Source organism: Globicephala melas, chromosome 10 (genome assembly GCF_963455315.2).
Source record: "Globicephala melas chromosome 10, mGloMel1.2, whole genome shotgun sequence".
In the NCBI taxonomy this organism is placed as follows: domain Eukaryota; kingdom Metazoa; phylum Chordata; class Mammalia; order Artiodactyla; family Delphinidae; genus Globicephala; species Globicephala melas.
Genome location: NC_083323.1, coordinates 96,390,331 through 96,408,864, shown reverse-complemented (window position 1 = coordinate 96,408,864; position 18,534 = coordinate 96,390,331). Strand labels below are relative to the sequence as shown.

The 18,534-nt window shown below is 54.4% G+C and overlaps 1 protein-coding gene across 7 annotated transcripts in view; it reads right to left on the bottom strand.

Moving 5' to 3' along the window:
* The window catches only part of CHD4 (chromodomain helicase DNA binding protein 4), a 30,278-nt gene extending 17,492 nt beyond the window's left edge, over positions 1–12,786 (bottom strand). For 4 of the 7 annotated variants that reach the window (XM_030834615.2, XM_030834616.2, XM_030834617.2 and 1 more), the window contains exons 1-17: positions 12,637–12,786; positions 11,628–11,805; positions 8,006–8,127; positions 7,603–7,818; positions 7,278–7,396; positions 6,916–7,157; positions 5,245–5,372; positions 4,879–5,014; positions 4,554–4,732; positions 4,100–4,339; positions 3,270–3,473; positions 2,945–3,150; positions 2,468–2,599; positions 2,293–2,389; positions 1,420–1,611; positions 746–946; positions 424–561 (exon numbers count right to left, since the gene is read on the bottom strand). In XM_030834615.2, the coding sequence (XP_030690475.1) occupies positions 424–561; positions 746–946; positions 1,420–1,611; positions 2,293–2,389; positions 2,468–2,599; positions 2,945–3,150; positions 3,270–3,473; positions 4,100–4,339; positions 4,554–4,732; positions 4,879–5,014; positions 5,245–5,372; positions 6,916–7,157; positions 7,278–7,396; positions 7,603–7,818; positions 8,006–8,127; positions 11,628–11,727 (2,652 nt within the window). In that variant the 5' untranslated portion in view covers positions 11,728–11,805; positions 12,637–12,786. The remainder of the gene's footprint in view (positions 1–423; positions 562–745; positions 947–1,419; positions 1,612–2,292; positions 2,390–2,467; positions 2,600–2,944; positions 3,151–3,269; positions 3,474–4,099; positions 4,340–4,553; positions 4,733–4,878; positions 5,015–5,244; positions 5,373–6,915; positions 7,158–7,277; positions 7,397–7,602; positions 7,819–8,005; positions 8,128–11,627; positions 11,806–12,636) is intronic. The other 3 variants (XM_030834619.2, XM_030834620.2, XM_030834621.2) reach the window with 2 other exon arrangements.
* Positions 12,787–18,534: the final 5,748 nt, after the last annotated feature.

The window sequence follows — 18,534 nt, the reverse complement described above, 5'->3', positions numbered from 1 at the left end:
GGTGAGGCAGGAGAGAAGTGGAATTCAGTAAGAAGAGGGCTCCAGCACATGTCCACAGACTTCTGCTTTGCCGCCCAGCAGTTACGCCCCCATCCCCACCTCTTTTTTTCCTTTATCTTCTTTCCCGTTACTAACTCTTTTTTCTTTTTTTTTGGCCGCACCGTGCGGCATGCGGGATCCCAGTTCCCTGACCAGGGACTGAACCCGTGCCCCTTGTAATGGAAGCGTGGACTCTTAACCACTGGACCGCCAGGGAAGCCCTCCATCTTACTTTCAAGGCCTGGCCTCCAAGGGTCATCTATCACGAGTGAGGAAGGAAGGCAGAGAGCCCTTCTCCCTTTCCTGTCCTCCTAGGTCTCCCCTTAATGAGTAGGCAGTACTAGAACACTAAAACTGGAGGCCATACCTCCCGCCCCCCCTCACCTTAGACTGATTGTTCTTGAGCCGATGGGCTTCATCCACGATGAGGCAGGCCCAGTCAATAGAGCCCAAGATGGCCATGTCAATGGTGATCAACTCATAGGACGTCAGCAGCACGTGGAATTTCACAGATGCCTCTTTCTGCACAAGAAGGCAACCTGGTCACTCCTGTCCAACTCTGCCGGTACAGGCCAAGCCAAGGGACTCCGGGGGGTTTCCCTCCTCCCGGCTATTATCCTTTCGCCTCACCCCGGGGACCGGGGCACGAGGGGCCCAGAGCGAGAACTCCCCTCTCCGAGGGTGGGTCTCCCTCCCGCTGAGGTACCTTCATGCGGGAAGCCTTCTTGCCGCCACGAATGGCATTGTCCTCAAAGGAGAACTCATTCTCTCGGATGATGGCACGGCTGTCTTTGTCACCCACGTAGGTCACCACATACATATCTGGAGCCCACATTTCAAACTCCCGCTCCCAGTTGATGATGGTAGAAAGAGGGGCGCTCACTAGGAAGGGGCCTTTGGAATGACCCTTTGAGGAAGAAGAGGAGACGGAGAGTAAGGACTGAGGGTCCCACACGCAACCCGAGCGCCCACCCTGCCCCTGCCCCTGCCCCGGAGTGGGCGGAGGACGGGCGTGTGCATGGCCGCTCCTCTCCCTCCCTTCTCCATGTACCAACACGCCTGCCTGCCCTGCAGGGAGCTTACACCGCACCCCTGCCGCTCGATGTCTCTCCACACTACTTCTACCCACAGTTCTGCTTGTCTCAGCGCATATCCGTCCCCCAGGACCGAGGCTCCAGGCACCCACCACTAATCCCACCCACAGCTCCATTCCCTCCAGTCTGTCTCTGTGTACTTGCATCTATCTTACTGTCACTCAACACTGTTCTCCAGGGCCAGAGACCAATTTTTTTTCTTCCTTTTTCTGTCTCCTCAGAGTGTAAGAGAAGACCACGAACACAAAATACCCACACAAAAAACTAACAGCCCCAGCTCTCCTACCTCCTTGTAGAGAGAGTAGAGGAAGACTGCGGTCTGAACGGTCTTCCCAAGGCCCATCTCGTCAGCCAGGATGGTGTCGGTGCCTTGAGCCCAGGAGAAGCGCAACCAGTTCAAACCCTCCATCTGATAGGGGTGCAAGGTTCCACCTGTAGCATCCAGGTACTCTGGCTGTCGCTCATATTTCACTGTTGGCTGAAGGACGAAATAAAGAAGTCAAGAGCTGGCCAGGAATTCCCTTCCTTCTGTAAGACGGCAGCTGCCCCTCCTGACACACTCTCACTAGATCCTACTCGAGGGGCCACAAAAAATGGTGGGAAAAAGGTGCTTAATGGTTACTGTAACTTTGTGTTTTATTTAGGATCCTCCAGGAAGCAAGGCAAGACGCAGATCTTGGTCCTACAGACATCCAGGAAAGACACATCATAGTCTCCTTGGCAGTACAGTAAATTCTACTGGTCAGGAACCACGAGGTAAATGATCCTATGCCCCCTCTAGATTTATCTGTTTAACCTTAACCAGACTCACCTTATATTACACAAAACCCCGGAAGAACTGAGCCATGAATTAAGGGTCAGAAGACCCAGGTTCCAAAATAAGTTTCACAAAAGCTCGGTTATGTGACCCCTCCATACATAACACCTCCTCAGTCATATAAACACTAACATCTATGTTTTTAGTTTTCTGATGAGGAAGAGAGAAAATAAAGTAATCCTAGTATCTTTCCCCTGACTTACAGAGATGTGGAGAATTAGGGAAGCAGTCTGTGTGAAGCAACTTAGCTACAGTGATCACTTGAGATCATGCCTTCAGACTGGAGCACACAACATACATCGTCCTACCCGACAAACCGCCCTCCCTCTCCTGATGACTCACGTCAACCGTTGGGGTTTCAGGGGGCCTTTCCAACTTCCTCAGCTTCACCTTCTTGAGCTTTTTGCCTGGTCGTCCTTCCTCACCCCTCATCAACTCCCTAAGGAAGACAGATACATCAACAGCTGCCTGGGGTCCTTCTCAATGAGCAGCAGCTCTACTCATCAAAGTCCCTCACCTGTGATTCCAATAGCTCTGCTTGAACAGGTCGTAGTCCTGTATCTCCACATCCTCACTCTCCCAGGAGGCCTGATCATAGGGCAAGTCCCGCCACTTGATCAAGTAGTGGACGTGGCCCTTCTTGTCCACGCTACAAAGTCAAGGAGAGAAAACCCTCAGAGCCAGAAGGCCACCCTGCTCTGCTCCCCTCAAAAACCAGACCTCTAAGGAGGCCAGACACCACACGTATTCAGAAGCAAATACATCTGGTCCACCAGTCTTTGCACCAAAAATGATCTCGTATCTACAGTCTATAGCTCAAGTACCAGGATTCAGTCAGTTCATAACATACTGAGTGTCTCATCCAACTGTAACTTACTGGTGACATCCACTTTCTTAATTAAGCCCCCGCGGATACGCTGCCCACCTCCAGGATGCCCACGATGCCCACCTCCAGGATGCCCACGACACGCCGCCCGGCCCAGCCCCCCGGTACCTGTGGTTGAGAATCCGGTGGATCATCATCCACTCGGGTTTGATCCCGTAGCGATAGAAGCGTTCCTCCATCTCTGCAAACTTGGGGTCCTTGTTCTTCCGCTTTCGGCTCTTCTCTTCATCGCCACCGAAGTCCCCGGAGGGCGGCTCATCCATGTCATTCTTCCGCTGATAGTTCCGGAACATCACCTGACAGTGCAGCTCCAACTGCAAGAGCGGAGAGAGAAGGAAGTCCCCAAGGAGCTACGTCCACTCCTGCCCACAAGGCTGCTGTCTCTCACTGCCCTCTTCGCCGCAGCCCCGCATCTGCTCTGCCCCAGGGTTACCTGCAGTTCAGACACCCAGGAGCAGTGCCAGTACGACATGCCTTGCCATTTCACAAAGAACTGCCGCTCCGGCCGCCCCGCCAGGGGCTTGGGGGGCGGAGCACTGGGGTCAGCATCTGGGGGCCGAGGCACTGGTGTGGGAGATGGTGGCTGACCCCACTTCCAGATCAGGATCTTCTGAACTTTGCCCTTAAGAGCTGGACACTAAGAGGAAAAGAGATGATCCAACACCGAATCATTACCACGGCATAGCCCACAGGCAGCTTCAGCCTCATCAGAGCATTATTAAAACCTCGTTTCAAGTAAGACCTAATCCCAGGACCCTAATCCCAGGAGAGAAGAACAGAATTCCCTCTCTGTTTCTGGACTTCGTCCAGGATTTGTGAGACATTATCACTCCTATCTGCCTAACAGAGCCAGTAGCTAGACTTCAACAATAACCCAGAACAAGTAGGCACAGAAAAGTCACAGACCTGAGGCTCAGAATTCCTCTCTTAAGCAATCTAACAGCATTCAGTGGCCCTATTATATCACCAAGCTACCAAGACCTCGAGGCTGGGTGTCAAGACAGGAAAGGATATTCTGGGCTAAAAGAACACGGCTCCATCCCACTTCGGAGAGCTGGCAAAGCATCAACTCTGTTCAGAGTTAGTCCTACGGTTTCCCAGAACAAAGGTATCCCGTGACTCTACGAGGAAGGAAGATCCATGCCTCAGGGCTGAAAGGCCTATAGCCCTCCAGTGACCTCTCCTGCACCTCAGCCTCACGACACCTACACGCAAGAGGGGTAAACCCTGCTGCTGGACCACCGGCCGGGGCCAGGCACCCACCGTACAGCGGGGACAGAGCCACTCTCCGTTGGGGATCTCTGGAAGGGGCGGGTTCAGGCAGTGGATGTGGTAGGAGGAAGGACAGGCATCGCAGCACAGCAGCTCCCCCCCATCCTTGCAGACCCGACAGAACTCCATGTGGTGGTCATCCTCCTCTTCAGGGTCTCCCCCCACCTCTTCCAGGATCTCCTCACCCTCCGAATTGTCCTCTTTAGCCTCCCACTGGATGCCTTCCTTCTCCTGCAGTCAAGGACCACAGAGTCAGATTACTACCACCCCCACCCCCACCCCCACCCAACCCCCATCTGAACCGTGCCCATCATTCCTTTGAAAGCTTCCCAAAGCCCGTAGCCAGCAACGCCACCACTCCTACCCCCACCCAGGCCCCAAAGAGTTTCCTCATCCCACCCTTCCGCTCAAGGGTCCCAAAGGGCCACGACGGCCCGGCACTCACGCAGTGTGGGCAGCTCCACTTGCCCTCGGGAGCCTTCTCCATATCCGGATCCAGGCAGACCATGTGGTAAGCTCGGGGACAGGTGTCGCACAGGATGATCTCACCGCCTTGCTGGCACACCTCACAGTAGTCCTGGTGGTCTGTCTCATAACCATCCACAGCAGTCACCTCCTCCTCGCCTAGGCAAGGAAGAGGGAAAGCCCAGTTATTAGAAAAAACCTACCTCCCCCCACCCCGCTAAACCAGCCCCTATCTCCTTAGGGACATGCTTCCCCAATCATTCCCCCCTCATTCCATTACATACTGATACAGAAGAGAAACACACCTTTCTTTTTCTTTTTCGTGGTCCGGAGTTTCTTGCGGCTGCGGCTACTGCGGCTGGTAGAACCATCAGAAACAGAGTAGCTATTGATACTGGCATCATCGAAGTCAGACTCCACATCTAGGTCGTCATCCTCACTCTGGCAGGATGAGAAGGTTAGAGGTTCAGGCCAAGGGGAAGGAGACAGTGATGGAGAAGGGATCACCCTTTTACTAGGGGTGCTGGAATCCCAGCAAGGAAGCCTAACCACCTCTTCTATGGCCAACTCCCCACATGCTCATGCACCTACTGAACCCTGAATCCTGACCTAAGACCACATCCTCCCCGTTAGCTAAGGCACCCTCGCCAGGGGACAGGCTGGGCTCTCACCGAGGATCTCTTACGCTTAGAACCGAAACCTCCCAGCTTGATTTTCAGGGGAGCTACTTTCTTGGGCTTAGGCTTCTTGGCGTCAGGGACACGAGGGCTGCCCTTGGGCTTCCTCCGAGCATTGGGACCTAAATCAGGAGAAAGCAAGTAAGATCATACAATCCAAATACACACCACAGAGCAGAACATGGGAAAGATATTAGGTTGGCCAAAAAGTTCCCTCGGTTTTTAAGTAAACATAAAAGACACATTTTTCATTTTCACCAAGAACTTTATTGAACAGTGTATTCACCGTTTTGTTCCACTACCCTCTGCCATTTTTCAGGCAACTTCATAATTCCATCTTCCCAAAACTTTTTATCTTTTTGAGCAAAGAACTGTTCCAGGTGCCTTTCACAGTCTTCCAGGGAATCGAAATTTTTTCCATTAAAAGAATTTTGTAAAGACTGAAACAGATGGAAATCCGAAGGTGCAACGTCTGGTGAATATGGCGGAGGAATCAGAACCTCCCAGCCAAGCTGTAACAGTTTTTGCCTGGTCATCAGAGAAACATGCAGTCTTGCAATAGCCTGATGGAAGATGATGCATTTTCTGTTGACTAATTCCGGACGCTTTTCATCGAGTGCTGCTTTCAGCTGGTCTAACTGGGAGCAGTAGTTGTTGGAATTAATCATCTGGTTTTCTAGAAAGAGCTCATAATAGGGGACTCCCTTCCAATCCCACCATATACACAGCATCACCTTCTTTGGATGGAGACCGGCCCTTGGCATAGCTGGTGGTGGTTCACTTCGTTTGCCCCACCATCTCTTCCGTTCCACATTATTGTACAGCATCCACTTTTCACCACCTGTCACAATTTGTCTTAAAAATGCAACATTTTCCTTACATTTAAGTAGAGAGCGGCATGCGGAAATACGGTCGAGAAGATTTTTTTCACTCAACTTATGTGGAACCCAAACATCAAAGCGATTAACATAACCAAGCTGGTGCAAATGATTTTGAGCGCTTGATTTGGAGATTTTGAGTATGTCGGCTACCTCTCACGTGGCATGATGTTGACTGTCCTCAGTTAAGGTCTCGATTTGATCGCTATCAACTTTAACTGGTCTACCCGACCGTGGAGCATCGTCCAGCAAGAAGTCTCCAGCACGGAACTTCGCAAACCACTTTTGACAGGTTCGATCAGTCACAGCACCTTCTTCATACACTGCACAAATCTTTTTTTGCGTTCCAGTTGCCTTTTTACCTTTCTTGAAATAATAAAGCATAATACGTCGAAAACGTTGCTTTTTTTCTTCCATCTTCAATATTAAAATGGCTACACAAAAATTCACCAATTTTGATAAGTTTTTTTTTAAATGCACACTGATATGACAGCTGTCACAATACAACCTAACGAAATTGTTTCAAATGAAGTTAAAGAAAACTACTAAGTGCTACTAGAGCCATCTTATGGAAAAAACAGAATGAACTTTTTGGCCAACCCAATAAAATATTCCCCACCTAAAATATTTCTACGTGGCCAGCTTCCCCAGTTTCCCTCCTAATCCACGGTTCATTCCCACCTCCTAGCTTCCATCTTTGGGCTGACAGAATAGCGCGTCCGCGCTTCCTCCAACTTCGACATCCCAAGCCCGCACTAGTCCCCACTCCCACTGAGCCCCATGTCACCTTTGCCCTCCTTGGTCTTGGCCTTGCGGATAGGCACCTCCACAGGGGGCGGAGGAGGTGCAACTTCAGTGGCCGTCACCATGCTCTCCACCACGGCCACTGCCGCAGCTGCCGCTGCTGCCACAGAAGCCCCAGAACTGCCTTTGAAGGGGTTGTTGGTGCTGAACTCCCGCCACTTCGCACCCAAAACCATCATCATCTTGGAGACAGCGATCTTGGGGTTTTTGGCAGCAATGAGGGGTCTGGGGGAAAAATGGCAGGAACAGAAAAGAGAAAAAGTTTAAAAATAAAGGAGGCGAGGGAGGTGAGAAGAGATTACAGAAGCGCTCTCCATCTCCTGCCCCCAAGACCCTCCTGTTTACCGGACAAACTGGCTGAAGGCCTTGTAGTTGGTGAGAGTGCGATAATCCTCCTCTGAGAACACGTGGTCAATGTCTTCCATGCCCCAGTCTTCCAGGAGCTGAGCAGATGATTTAGGCTCCTGCAGAGAGAGCAAAGTCAAAGCCTGACTCCTAGTGCCCACCCTCGCTAAGGGAGTTTGAGTTGCCACTAAGGCTGGCAAGTCCAGGGTAAGAGGGCTAAGAAGAAATCATCAGAAACAGGTGGAGAGAAAACATTCTAAGGGGCAGCAGAGTGTCTGGAAAACAAAGGACAGAAGTACAGAGAAGAGGATGGAGGTCCAGGCACCTTTGAATCATCGTCTTCGTCATCCTCCTCCTCTTCCTCTTTCCGCTTGGACTTACTCTTCTTTTCTTTCTTAGGTCCGAGCTTCTTCTTCTTCTTCTTGCCAGGGGTATAGTCGCTGCCCTCACTGTCTGAGCGCAGAGCCACCTCTTCGTCCTCCTCCACAAACTCCGGCCCCTCCCCAGAGCTGTCCCCCAGCTGCCGGCATAAGAGCATACGCTGGAGCAGGGAAGGGGGAGAGGGAGACACACACACACATGCTACACACATGCTGACCTCAGGACGGCCCTGAGGCTCACGCCCAGGACCTGGCCCACCGCCCCAGGGCAAGAAACGCAGGCCCCAGCCCTCCACAGAGCACCTCCCACTCCCTCCTGCTGCCCATAACATCCAGTCACCCACTCACCTCCTTTTTTTGGCGCTTGCTCTTAGGGATTTTAGGGTCCCGAGGTTTCTTAGGCTTTTTCTTTTTCTTGAGCTTTGGAGTCTCTGCTTCTGACAAATCCTCTTCCGGGTCCTCTTCGTTTTCTACATATGTTTTGGCAAAGAAAGGGAGGCAGGGAAAAGATCAATAGCAGAAGGTTAGAGCCCAATCCAGAGGCTTTAGACTTTATTCCCCCACCTTCTGTCCCAGATTCCACTGAAGAGAACTGCTATACACGCCACAGAAGGAAGCTGATACTCAGGACAAAAACAGACAAAGAGAGAGCTGTATATGCCTGAAATAGGCCTGCCGGGACAGACCAGGCCCACCTCGGGCAGCTGTCCAGACCCCTGCCTCCTCTCCCTCATCCCTAACACGAGTCCTCTATGTGTTCACCAGCGCAGCTGAGTCAAGCTGCGTACAGTTAACCAAGTAAGAGAAACGTGCCTAGTCCTCCTATAACCAGCCACCAAGCATTCCACAAGCCGGGAAACGAGAATGAGCGGTCCTACGCAGAAGGTAAAAACTAAAGAATATACCCTCAGCACATTCCCAGAACAGTACCTGCTCGAGGGTCCCAGAAACCACACCCTTCACTAACCCCTCTGGCTCATCACTGCGCAAAACAACCAGAACCTCCAAGCCCCAGGCTCCGGTGCCAGCCCAGGATCAGGCCCACTCCCAAAGCTGATTTCCTTTCCCCATCTCCAGCTCTACTGCTCCTCCCCAGCTTCTCCTGGGTCAGTAGCCTCTTCTCCCCAGGGGCCCAAATCAGCCCAGCTGTCACCATCCCCCCCCCCTTCCTCCCCCCATCTGGCTCCACCTCCTCCCCGGCTGGGAGCACACACAAAGCCTGGGGTAATACTGAGAGCTCCTGGGCAGGCCTAGGTGGGAAGGGGCACAGAGGGGGAGGAGAAGGCCAGGAGGCAGCTTCCTTTGTAACAGACATTCACACCAGCGCACCGGCTCCCTCCTCCTCCCCCTCCTGCTTCCCAAGCCACCCACCCCCCTCCAGGTGGGAGGAGTGGAGAAGGGAGTGGAGAGAAGGAGGGAATGCCTCACCCACTGAGGAGAGGGAAAATGGCTCCTGACCACAGAAGCCAACCCAGGGCACCCAGCTGCCAACAGAGGACAGACAGGAAGTGGCAGGGGAGGGAGTGCGGTTGAGAGAGGTAGCCGGGGAAAGACTACCCTCTCACAGAAGACTTCCCAAATTACTACCTGGCCCCAGGTCCAAATGCCACCTCTTCAAACACCTACTGTGGGATGACACTGTTCTCAAGAGGCCATTCTAATAATGTCTTAGGCAAGGAAACCCAAGACACCTTGAAGGGTTACACCATGTGAGGGGCTGACTTACTCCCTCGTTATGCCTTCAATCATCGGAGCTTAGATTTAACAAGAGTTCAGTGGAGCTGTGGGCAGAGCACACAACCTTCCTTCTGACACCCTAAAGATTTACCTTGAGGAATGGGAGCCCACAAGACGCCTCTGAAACTCAGTTTCCTCATCACCTCTACCAGAGTGCAGACCACAGATCCTAAACCACCACTAACAGATTAGAGGCAGCCACCTATCCAACAGAGAAAAAGGAGCAGCACCTAGAGAGTGGTGGACAACAGAATGCTTCCTTTTCTCCTACACATGCTCTCTGCTCCTGACCCCCAGAACTGGCCCGAAAATGCCTCTGACTCCGCCCTTCCTGTGCGAGGCAGATACTAGGGAACAGGCGGCACTGGGCTGGACAAAGCACCATCAGCCTCCCCCTTTCCCTCTCAGCCCAGGATCAGGCCAGGCACAAGACAGCCCCTCCCATTCCCTTGGGAATGTGACACCAGCCTGGATCTCACCAGAAAGAATCATTTTCTTAAGGGCTTCTCCCCAGCAATCCCTGTGGTGCCCCCCTTCCCAATCAGCCATGCCTCCATAAAAGCTGGAAGTAGAGACAAGGACAAACTCGCGGAGGCAAAAGGGACACCCTTCCATCCACCTAAGACCCTCAAACTTCTCAGGCAGATGTGCTGACACAGCAAGCGGCAAACTGGCTGAGACATAGAGAACGATTTGGGAAAGGGGCAGGAATGGGGTGGGGCAAGTGGAAAAACTGGGTCACGCTACAGCTTGGGGCAGAGTTCACCCTGGGAGCCCACAGGCTCCCAGTCAACACAGGGGCAGCCCCAGACCAAGGGGCCAACAGGAAGCCAAGATGTGGAACCAACACTGGCTGGATGGCACTGCTACTTCTCATGCCCCGCACAGAAAGGATGGGACTGCCTCACCACTAGCACCACCCTACCCCACCTTGGGCAATAGCACAGAAATCTACCACCTTGCCCTACACGGTGATGAGGCTCAAGCCTAAGATTCTCATCCCAACAGCTGAAGGTTCAGTAAGAAGACTGACCCTCTCCTAAGTGGCCTCAGGTTGAAGTGAAGACTTCCAACTTAGGAAGTGCCAAATGTGGAAACACCTCTCCCAGACCACCTCAGCGTGCAGCTGGAGCTAAGCAAAGAGAAGGCAAGAGTGAAAGATGCTTGATGGGAAACAAAAACAGGACCAGCAGGCTCCAGAATTAAAATAAAAATACAAACAAGGAAGATGAAGAAATGGCATGTAAAAAAAAACTAAACTAAAAAAAGATCAAGGAAACAAGTAGGTGACTTAGCTAAGTGCTCTGAAGAACGAAGGACAGAGGAGAGAGACATCCACTTAGAAACATGACATCCATCATCAGTTGAGGATAGACAAGAGCCATGCCAATCATACAGGCTGGTTATAACCACTGGGGTTCGGCCAGTCCAAGGAGCCACCCCAAAACACAGACAGCACAACCCCCAACACACCGACACAAACACTTCACACCACCAGCCCAAACCCCAGGCTACCTGCACAGGGCAGAAGCCTCCTGGGAAAAAAGCCAGGATTAAGTCCACTTGCCAGGGGAAGAGGGGTGCCCAGGGTGTCACCTTCCTTCTTTTTGCTCCTCCTAGTATATCCTGCAGGCTATGACATCCTACCCCTAGCCTCACTCAACATTCCAGCAATCTGCCTGACTAAAAGCGCTCTAGATCCCAGCTGAGGAGCGCAATTCAAACTTCACACGGTTGAAACTGCACAGAAAGCCGGTAACTGATCAGAAGCTAAAAATAATCAGAGAGTAACCCGCACTCCCTCTTTCCTTTCCACAGCAGCAGCTACAGGATCCTACTAGCAGAGATGCCCGGCTGGTCTCCTCCAACCGCAATCCTCAACCCCGCCGCCGCCGCCGCCGCCGCGCAGCCTCCAGGGGTCCCAGCTACCTGCATTCCTCCTAGGACCCACGCCAGGCAAAGCCTGCCAGCCCGGAGAGCTCCCTCAACCGGGATCTGCACAGCATTCCCGAAGACAGTGCAGCAAGCTTGCATCGCGGTCCGCGGAGCCCAGAAGGCACATGGCTTCCAGCCCCCTCGCACAACAGCTCCGCAGAAGGGAACCACTCCCTTCGGATGCCCTCCACCTCCGACTGCACAGAGAAAGCCCAGAAACTCAACCCTGCCGCACCAGAGTCGCCAGGGAGGGCCCAGATGGCTCCTTCCTGCCCGGGGCCCTTGGGGAAGCTGTTACCTGGGTGGGGAGGGGGCAAGCTGTTGTTCAAAAGTGCATCCATATCCTCCTCCTCGCTGCCCGCTGAGCAGGGGGACGGGGAGCCCAGGCCCGACGCCATCCCCTTCCGCTCCCGGCCAGGGAATTGGCCCAGCTGCTCCTGCCTGCGGCCTGGGGCCCTCGACACTGGCCCGAGTCACTGTGCGGGGGAGGGGGGAGAGAAAGAGAACAGTGACGCGCACGGCCCCCTCCCCCACCCCGCCGCGCTTTCCGCCCACCCCCGGCCGCCCCACAGCCACCCGAGCAGGGCACCCGAACCACTCAGGCTGAACTTTAGTTCCACGCTCCCGGGGGCAGCCCGGAAGCCGGCTCCCCGGCTGGAGCCCCCCAGACGAGAGGGAGCGGCGCCCCCGAGGGCAGGCCGGTGCCGGCGTGGGGAGGGGAGAAGCCGCTGGACGGAGCCGGGCGTGACGGGGGAAGGGGTCCGAGTGGCCGCGGCGCGGGGGGGCCGGGGGAGGCGGCCGGCGGCGAGGCGCTCAGGGACACAAGGTCACTGGGGGGTGGGGGGGCGCCTCCCTGCGCCTGGGGAGGGGCCAGTCCCCAGACAGGGTAGCTCTCCAAAGGCTGTCCTCTGGGACAACTCGGGTTCTCCGGAGGAGCCGCGGGGACGAGGGGGCGTGGAGGCTCGGCGCTCCAGGGGGCTGGAGGCAGGGGCGTGGGGGGCCGGAGCTCCCACCGGGCAGGGGGCCGGGCCACGTGTCCCGGGGGGCAAGTGAGCAAAGGGCGAGGGGGGCGCCGGGCATTGTGGAAGGCCAAGCCCGAGGTGGGGAGTCGCGGGGAGCGAGACTCGGGCCGAACGAGGGCGGGGGCTGGGCACCCTGCAGGAAAGGGAGAGGCAGGGTCGGCTCCCCGGGCAGAGGGCGGTCCGCTGGTCCGGGGACGCCCGAGGGGCGGCTGGATGGAGGGAGGACCCTCGGGGCTGGTCGGGCTGAGAGGGGTTGTCTCTCTGGGAACCCCGCGTTCTCCTCACCCCAGAGCCGCCGCAGGTCGCGCTGGGTCCGGCCCGGTGTCACTCCCGCTCCGGCTCCTCCTCGCCGCGGCCGAAGGGGGGAAAATGGCTCCGGCTCCAGCTTCGCCTCTTAAAGGGCCCGAAACACCGGCCGGGAAATCCCACCGCACAGGCCCCGCCCCCCCACGGACAGCCCATAATAACCTCAACCAACTCCAACCCCCCCTCCACTACCGCCACCCTCCTCCCTAGGTCTCCCGGGCAACCCCCGCCCCCTCGTCGCTCCGGCAACCATTGACCACGCCCCCTCGAGCGCGCGCGCGCGTGTCACCCGGGCAACCAACCACCCCCTGGCCATCCCATAATACACACGGACACCACCACCACCACCACCACCACCACCACCACCACCACCCCCACGCACACACACTCCATACACATATATGCCAGGGCTGTTGACATCTCATGGTATTGCCGACCTTTTGCAACTAACCCTTTACACCCCCAGACATCCCATAATAGCCATCCTTTGCCAACTTCTTCACTCTTGGCCCTAATGCTAACATCCCATAATAATTCGTCACCTCTCCCTCCCCATGGCCATCCCATAATAAGCACCCCTCCCAGCCATTCAGCCTCACATCCCATAATACTCAATCCCCATCCCCCACAGACATCCCATAATAACCACTCTTCATCCACCCCCAGTTTGATATCCCATAATAGGCAGAAACTCACCCCCCCACACACAACGGACACTTCGGCCTCCTCCCACACACATCCCGTAATAATCAGTCTCCCACCTTCTATACTGACATCCCATAATAACCAACCCCCTGGCGCTGCCCTCGGCCCCTGCAAGGCTAGATCCTCACAACATGACCCCCAAACTTCACACATTCATTCTAAGTTCACAGCCCGTAATAACCACTCCTGCCCTATCAAAGAGATAGCCCATAATGATCAAGAGCCCTACTGTCACCCCACAGAGGGACAACTAATCTCCTTTCCTCTAACACTGGAAAGATATGCCATAATTTTACTCCCCCACCCACATCCTGACATCCCATAATAATTGCAAAGAACCCGTGGTCAACCAGACATACCATAATACTCCCAGCACAACCCAGAGTCACATCCCATAATGCTTCATCTCCACTCCACCACCCCTCTACCTTTCCAGCCAGGCATCCCATAATATTCATACTCGTATCTCCCCTGTCTCCAAGGCTGTCAGTCTATTCTAACACCCACACCAGCGAGGATGAAACAGGCTACCCACATTGCCCTCTCCCCCACCCCAACTTGTACACACCTTCATCCCTTAATGAGCCAAAGCAGTGTCCTGGCACAAAGCCTCTTGATGTCTAAGATGGACCCTAGCTTCCCTCATCCATCATTTCCAGACATGCAGGAACTGAGAGTCAACCTAGGGCCCCACCCAATCCCACCAAAATCCAGGTGTTCTCCAGACACTTACCTCCAGTTGAGTTTTGAGTAAGACCAACCAAATACCATACTGGCCAGATGAGCCATTTACATAAAGTTTAGTTCACCCCAAAGCATCCCATAATAATTACAAACTCCCACCTAAAGATTATTTCTCAACATTCCAGCAGTCCTCTTCCCACACCGCCTCCCCAGGTCAAGCGGTCTATTCTCACCCCTAGGCCATTCCTATGGGTGGACATCCCACCATGGTGTGAACTGAGGATCCCGCTATATACACACAAAGATCCAAGAACTGCTCTCCCTCTGCTCACTGCTGCTCGTGCTTATGCAACAAATGTTGACGGAGTACCTAGCAAGGCACAAAGATGGGCACCGTGGGGAGTGCCTCCCTTCAAGAAGCGTAAACAACCAAACTCCAAGATGAGATAGAATGTCTGGTGTCAATGGAAAACTGAGTGCTATTTCCTAATTTTCTGTTACAGAGAATAAAACAAATCCCAACTGACCTCAGGAGAGATCAGATCCCAGTAGAAGTTCTCAGCGGTCCTTCTAGAGCCCCGAAGGTATTTCAAAAGGATTTACAATATAGATGGATGGTCAAGATAATCTCCTATCTGCTCCCTACATACTAAGGGATTTTGATTGGAAAGCAAGGTTCATCCATCCAGCGTTTCTAATACGAAATCCTATAACATCATCATGTGCTTCCTTCTTGAGAGACTCATCAACATGCCAGAGTTGTCATCCTCATGCTTGAACACCAAGTTCTACCCTCAACGCCCCATGTTTCTTATTTATATCCTTTCTCATTTTGTATCCTGAAATCTCATAATACTTCCAACTGCCCCCATCCTCATCTTGTTGAGGTCCCATTCTCCACCCAAAATACACCCCTGATCTTTGTATAACGTTCACCATCTTCCCCTCCTGTGTACAAGTCAACATCCCAGAATGCCTTCTTCATTTATTATGCCACAAGGTAGCCTCCCAACACATACCACCCCCTTCCCTAACTGCACCTACCCTGCAGCCACACTGGGGACCCAGCCCAAGAAAGTGAGAGAGCCCAATCTTAGAATTTTTTGGCCCTAAGAGAACCTAAGTCTACAGCCTGTCACTTTTCCCTCTTCCTGATCCCCAGAGAACCAGGACCTGGGTGAAAACCAATATCCCAACGCCACTTCCTTGCTGCCACCGCTCCAGACCCCAAAGTCAGATAATATCTTCCTCTGCTTTTCACACAAGTCCAAGACCCTTGGTGGTAGGACAGGTTGAAGAGAAACCGGAACTTCCTCCTAAGAGAGGCCCTTCCTGACCAGAAGTGAGTGGGACGAACCTCACATCATCTCTGCATTGCCCTTCTAATCTCACTTCCCTAGAGAAAGGGCCTGGCCAGATGACTCTCCCTCCTCTGAGAACCTCAGGACTGGAGAACTGGTGAGGAGAGATGAATTCAGGAGAGGCAAGAGCTTGCTTTGGGAAATCACTATCCCTGTGCCCCCAAGCAGACCACCAGTGATGCTGGTAAGGCTTTCCCCCAGCTCCTACCTGACTTAACTCCCTGGACCACCCTTTCGGCATATCCATTGTGGCACGCAGGCTGTTTCCCCCATTGTGCAAGGCTGCCTAGTCTTCTCATTAAATTCTCTTGACATCAAGATTGGACCCCATTCATTTGTGCACCCCCTCCCCCATGCTTATTCTGAGTACTAAGAGGAAAACTTTTACTCCTTACTTGGGGGAGAGGGGACAGCTCTTTCATTAAGATACCATAATGTGGGTAGACCTCCTTTCAAGAAGTTTCTCATTCGTGTATGAACTGCCAGGTACTTAGTATGCCCTCCTCCTTCCCCATTTCTCTAGGGGATCCAGCCTGCCTCCGGGGCTCAAATTCCCTTCTGTAACGTCTCCATCTGCCCCATACCCTCTTCTTCGCATATATATACCACGTTACTACAGTGACTCATAATATAAACCAGGAAGAGAGTTTTGTAACTGGGTAGTCACAGCCTCTTGCCTGGGATTACAAACATGGTCCCTTTTGTCCACCACAGCCCCTCTGCCCCACCCCTGCAGGTTGTACCCACTTATCCCCCAGCTCCCCTCACTTCCCACCTCTCCATGATACCACCACAAGGAGAAGGTTAAAGTCCCTTCCTCTATTCTTGAGTTCCAGAGGGCTAGGATGTGTGTGTTTGTGTTTTGCTTTTGTGGTCCTTCTGTGCTTCGCCTCCATACACTAGCCCCATGCTACCCTCCCAGATAAATTATAAATAAACCACCAGCATGATTGGCCCACAGAGACTAAGGGTGGGATAATCTCCTGATTAATGCACCCAGGGGGACAGCCTCTCTAGCTGGTCACCTTAGAGTTCTGCTTCCATCCCATGGTACAGAAGAACCTAGAATAACAGAATGGGCTGTCCATGGAGTTTTCAGCACATGCTCTATAGCTCTTCTCTCTACATCTCTGTTCTGTGAGTCCCAGAAACTCTGCTCATAAGACGTCTAAGGGACTAGGGTTCCCCTGCTCTGCCAGAAAAGGGGGTTTGGGAAGGCGACATAGGACAGAAAAGCCACAGTGACAGTGCACTCTGATAGCTAGACAGGATGCAGGTGGTGCAGGACTGGGGGGCACCACCCAGGCATGTGTCCTGCAGGAGCCAACACAGCCTCAGCTCCTTGGGTGTGACTGCAAGGTGGCAGAGCTCCCCTGGCCTGACCCCTACCTGAGCTACAGTCCCAAGGCTCAAACCCAGGAAGGCAGGGAGCGAAAGGAGTACTTGGTGCTGTGGTCACCCAGGAGCACTACTACCTCGTGTGTTACACAGCCAGAACCCAGGCCTCCTCACTGCATGCCTGGACTCAGCGACCCCGTAGCTCACAAGCTGTTTAGGGACCCAGGTGTCCAGGGCTCAGATCTGGCTAGCTCTAGCCTGCCCCCAGGGGCCTCTTCAAACAGCTGTCACTGAAGAACCTCTCCAGCCAGTCAACTCTTGCCAGGCCTCAGGTCTGGCTCCAGGGCTCACCCCACCCTCCCCAGCTTCTTCCCTCCCTCTTCCTTCCTTTCCTTCCCCATCCCCCTTCCCCAGAGCTTCACCTACCCAGGACAGCCCCACCCAGCTGCGCTGGGCACATCCCATAATAATCCTTCTCCTTGCGAGCCCCCACCCCCCCCAAAAGAGAGGCGGCCATCCCATAATAGCCACCCACAAGAGACATTCCGCGGTGACCGCCCCCTCCCTGCAGAGCTGCCGGGAGCAGCCATCCCATAATAACTGGCCGCCTGTTTTACTGGTTACGGCTGTGGAGGGAGCTGGAGAGGAAATGGAGGGGAGGGGGAAGGGGAGGAGGATCGAGGGCCCCCACTTTGGGGAAGGGGACGGAGAGTGACCCACGGGGATGGGGAGCCAAGGGGACGCCGCACAGGTGGGAGGTGTGGTCCACTGGCCACCACATCCCCGCTTTGGGACCTTCTCCCCATCCCCAAGGGCTCCCTTTCCCCCTCAGCACCCGCGAGGTGGCTGCTAATTAGGCGGGATGCCTAGGATGGGTCGAGGTGCCCACAGAGCGAGAGGGGGGGTGGTAGATTTCAGGTGTTCTCCTTGGGCCATTTGCGAAAGAAGGCAGACCTTAGAGAGGATGGCAAGAGAGTAAGGGGTGTGGGGGGGGGCGGTGGGAGAAGAGCGCCTCAGGCCCTCCCCATTCTGCACCACCATCCCATAATAATCCCCCAGCCCCTCTCCCCCTCCCACACACGACATCCCATAATATCTTCTGGAGAAGCAGTCCCCGCAGTAGGTACAAAGAGCTATCCCATAATATGCTCCCCCACCCCCACTCGCCACCCCCCCAACTTGGCCCCCCCCTCGGTCACATGCAGCCGGTGCCATCCCCCGCTGCTCCCCCCTCTGGCCACCGAAGGCCTTGCCAGCCCATAATACTCTTGCCTCTGGTCGCAGGAGGCCTCCAGCCCATAATATTCCCTTCCACCACCACCCCCCCCTTCCCGCCCCGCACCCCTTCCTCCCGCCTCCAGTTGGAGCCGGGCCTCACCAGCCCATAATATTCCCCTGTCTCCTAAGGCTGTTCCAACCCATAATACTCTCCCTGTCTCCTAAGGCCTCTCCATCCCATAATACTGCCAGACGCCTGACCTGTGGGCCAAACCCCAGCCCGTTCCACACATCGAGGCTGTGTCAGCGCCGCCGGTCTCCCAGCCTGTCCCTCCCTCCTCCCTCCCCAGCGCTTTCCCTCCCAGGCTGTCTCCCGCCCTCCGGCCCTGGGCCCCTCTCCCGGCCCCACCCTGTGCCTGCCTGGGCCCTCACTTCCCCTCCAGCCTCCTCTTTTGCCCTTTCTCCCTTGATTGGTTCTTCATCCCATGGCCCCTCTCCTCTCCCTTTCAGGCACTTTCCCACCCACTCTTCTGTCTGTGGGGTGGACAGCAAGGCCGGTGGGGAGAGAGTG